Source organism: Microtus ochrogaster, unplaced genomic scaffold (assembly GCF_000317375.1).
Source record: "Microtus ochrogaster isolate Prairie Vole_2 unplaced genomic scaffold, MicOch1.0 UNK87, whole genome shotgun sequence".
In the NCBI taxonomy this organism is placed as follows: Eukaryota; Metazoa; Chordata; class Mammalia; order Rodentia; family Cricetidae; genus Microtus; species Microtus ochrogaster.
The window spans coordinates 930,099-933,070 of record NW_004949185.1 but is presented as its reverse complement, the minus strand read 5'-3'; the positions used below and the strand labels follow the sequence as shown (position 1 = coordinate 933,070).

Sequence of the window (2,972 nt, the reverse complement as noted above, 5' to 3'; positions counted from 1 at the left end):
GATGAGAGAGATGAATGTCGCTGTGTGTGGGACACTGGATCTGATAACAGAGTTGGCTCCTGAGTTCCCCAGTTCTGTGCAGTGTGGGCACTGGACAGAGGGTGATTTTCATGGCAGGGTGCACACTGGGGATTTAAGGATTCACCCTGTTCAGTAATGTGAGGAAATTCATATTTATATATTCTTTTGTTTTTGTGGATTTTGGCTTGATATCTTCAAATGCCAGTCACACATAGCTGAACTAAGAAGTAAAAGCAGAGGTGAGCAGGGGCTCCTTCCTGCAGAGTCATATAACACAGTGTGTCGAAAGTGCTTGACCAGAGCTGTGAAAAATCCAGTCACAGCCCCACGCACTCTCCAGGGCTCAGACAGCACCAGTTTCTGTGAACATTCTTTGTTGTTGTTTGTTTTTCTAGACAGGGTTTCTCTGTGTAACAGCCCTACTTGTCCTATAACTAGCTCTTGTAGACCAGGCTGGCCTCTATCATCTCACAGAGATCTGCTACCTCTGCCTCCCAAGAACTAGAATCAAAGCCTCCCCCACCACCACCATTGCCCAGCATGAACATTCATTTTAAGTGCTGTGTGTATTTTTGCTGGAAACTTCATGCTCTCAGGTTTCATTCTGACTAACCTGAGGAGCAGTTGGCCTTAGGCAGCTCAGAGACACCATGACAAACAGCGCTCCATCCCGCACAGGGCTCAGGCAAAGTCTTAGTCCCCAGGAGGGTGAGGTCTAGGTGGACAAGCATGTCCCCAGTTTCACTTTTCCAGCTCCTAACGTGGGTCAGGTCCTTCTGCCCGGAAATTGATGACAACTTGGCGACTCTCAGCCCCATTGGGTGGCGAGATCCAGGAGAAACAACCAGCATCGCCCAGATTACAGGTTATAAAGTCCACGGAGTCCACGGAGTCGGCGGAACTCAGAGTCGCCCCAGATCTGAGATGGGGGCGATGGCGCCGCGCACGCTGCTCCTGCTGCTGGCGGCCGCCCTGGCCCCGACCCAGACCCGCGCGGGTGAGTGCGGGGTCGGGAGGGAAACGGGCTCTGCGGGGAGGGCGGGGGCGGCACCGGGGAAGCCGCGTCCCCACGTTGCCCCCGTGGCCCAGCCGGACCCTCCCGCCCCTTCTCCACCCGCGTCACGAACCCCGCGCCCTGCTCCCCTCCCGGCCCGCGCTGCTGCCCGGGGTCCCGGGAGCAGGGTCGGGGTCTCACCGCGCGCCGCCCCCAGGCTCGCACTCGCTGCTGTATTTCCACAGCGCCGTGTCCCGGCCCGGCCTCGGGGAGCCCCGGTTCATCTCTGTCGGCTACGTGGACGACACGCAGTTCGTGCGCTACGACAGCGACGCGGAGAATCCGAGGATGGAGCCGCGGGCGCCGTGGGTGAAGCAGGAGGGGCCGGAGTATTGGGAGAGGGAGACACAGATCGCCAGGAGCAACCAGCAGACTTTTCGGGTGAACCTGAGGACCGCGCTCGGCTACTACAACCAGAGCGAGGGAGGTGAGTGACCGCGGTTAGAGGTCACGATTCCTCCGCATCGCCCAAGTGTGGCCCCGGATCCCAGGTCCGAAGTTCGGGGAGGAGAACGGGGACCGGACCTGGTTCCCTTTCAGTTTGGAGTCCGCGGGTGGGTGGGGCTGCGGGCGTGGGTGACCGGGACGGGGCAGATGGGCCGGGCTGACCTGGGGTCCTCGCAGGCTCTCACACCATCCAGGGGATGTCTGGCTGTGACGTGGGGTCAGACGGGCACCTCCTCGGTGGGTACCGTCAGGAAGCCTACGATGGCCGCGATTACATCGCCCTGAACGAGGACCTGACGACATGGACGGCGGCAGACACGGCGGCGCAGATCACCCGGCGCAAGTGGGAGCAGACCGGTGCTGCAGAGAGATACAGGGCTTACCTGGAGAGCCGGTGTGTGGAGTCTCTGCTCAGACACCTGGAGAACGGGAAGGACACACTGCAGCGCTCAGGTGCAGGCCGCGGGCAACTCCTCCCTCTGCCCTCGGGCTGGGCTCAGTCCTGAGGAACAGGAAACCCTCACTGGGGTCATGCCCCTGTCTCTGAGGGCAGACGGGTCCCTGGGTCTCCTGATCCAGCATCCAGGGACTGCACTGACCTCCCAGGGCTCAGCCTTCTCCCTGGACAGTTCCACATCTGTCTCAGGAAGGAGGAGAGAGGATCCCGACATCACCAACAGTGGCTCCTTCAGTCTGCAGCCTCTGTCAGCCATGGCCTCTACCAGGCCGGGTTCTCTGTCACACCCAGTGTCTGTGGACTCTGACTTCTGTCATCTGAGTGTGCCAGCCCTGACACACCAGGATTGAAGTCTCCTTTACCTGATGGGAGACATGGACGCCCCTACCCTAGGCTGTTTCCCCAGTTTCTAGAACTTTCCAAAGAATACATTCTCCCAGATTCCTGTGTGTGAGGTTTGCATCCTTCCCATACCCCAATTCTATCTCTTTCTAAAATGGTCTCGTGGGAACTTACTGGGTGCCCTGGACAAATACTAAAAGGGGGGAGTTCTTTCTTTAATTCTTTTTTTTTTAAGTTGTCATTTTGCTTTTAGTGAGTTTTTCTTCCTCACTGGGGTGATACTCTCTCTCCCTCCCCTGTGTTATCATGTGTGTCAGTCTCCACAGGTGCCATGGGGGAACCGATACTCTGGAGAATTAGATAAGTTAAGTCAGGGTTCCCTTTAAATGAGAAAGAATCCTGGGAGCTTAGATTATTTTCTGTCAGATTAACCATCCAGAGACCCCTGCTCTCCTTCAGCCCAAACAAGTCACAGTGTCGCCCTAGTGGATTAGGAACTGAACTTCCTCAGAGACAGGGTCTTCTGCAGCTCCAGGACTGGAGTGACAGGGAAGATCCACACACCCTGTGAGCACTGCTGTGTCCCAGTGAGTGCTGCACTGGGCTCCACAGCACACTTCAGGGATCCTGGGTGACAATACCTGCTATCTT

At 57.3% G+C, this 2,972-nt stretch overlaps 1 protein-coding gene across 3 annotated transcripts in view; it reads left to right on the top strand.

Moving 5' to 3' along the window:
* The first annotated feature begins 941 nt into the window (after positions 1-941).
* Positions 942-2,972, top strand: part of LOC101995431 (H-2 class I histocompatibility antigen, Q10 alpha chain-like) — a 3,881-nt gene continuing 1,850 nt past the window's right edge. For 2 of the 3 annotated variants that reach the window (XM_026777856.1, XM_026777857.1), the window contains exons 1-3: positions 942-1,018; positions 1,233-1,502; positions 1,700-1,975. In XM_026777856.1, coding sequence (XP_026633657.1) covers positions 946-1,018; positions 1,233-1,502; positions 1,700-1,975 — 619 coding nt within the window. In that variant the 5' untranslated portion in view covers positions 942-945. Of the gene's footprint in view, positions 1,019-1,202; positions 1,503-1,699; positions 1,976-2,972 lie in introns of all 3 variants that reach the window. The other variant, XM_026777855.1, reaches the window with a different exon arrangement.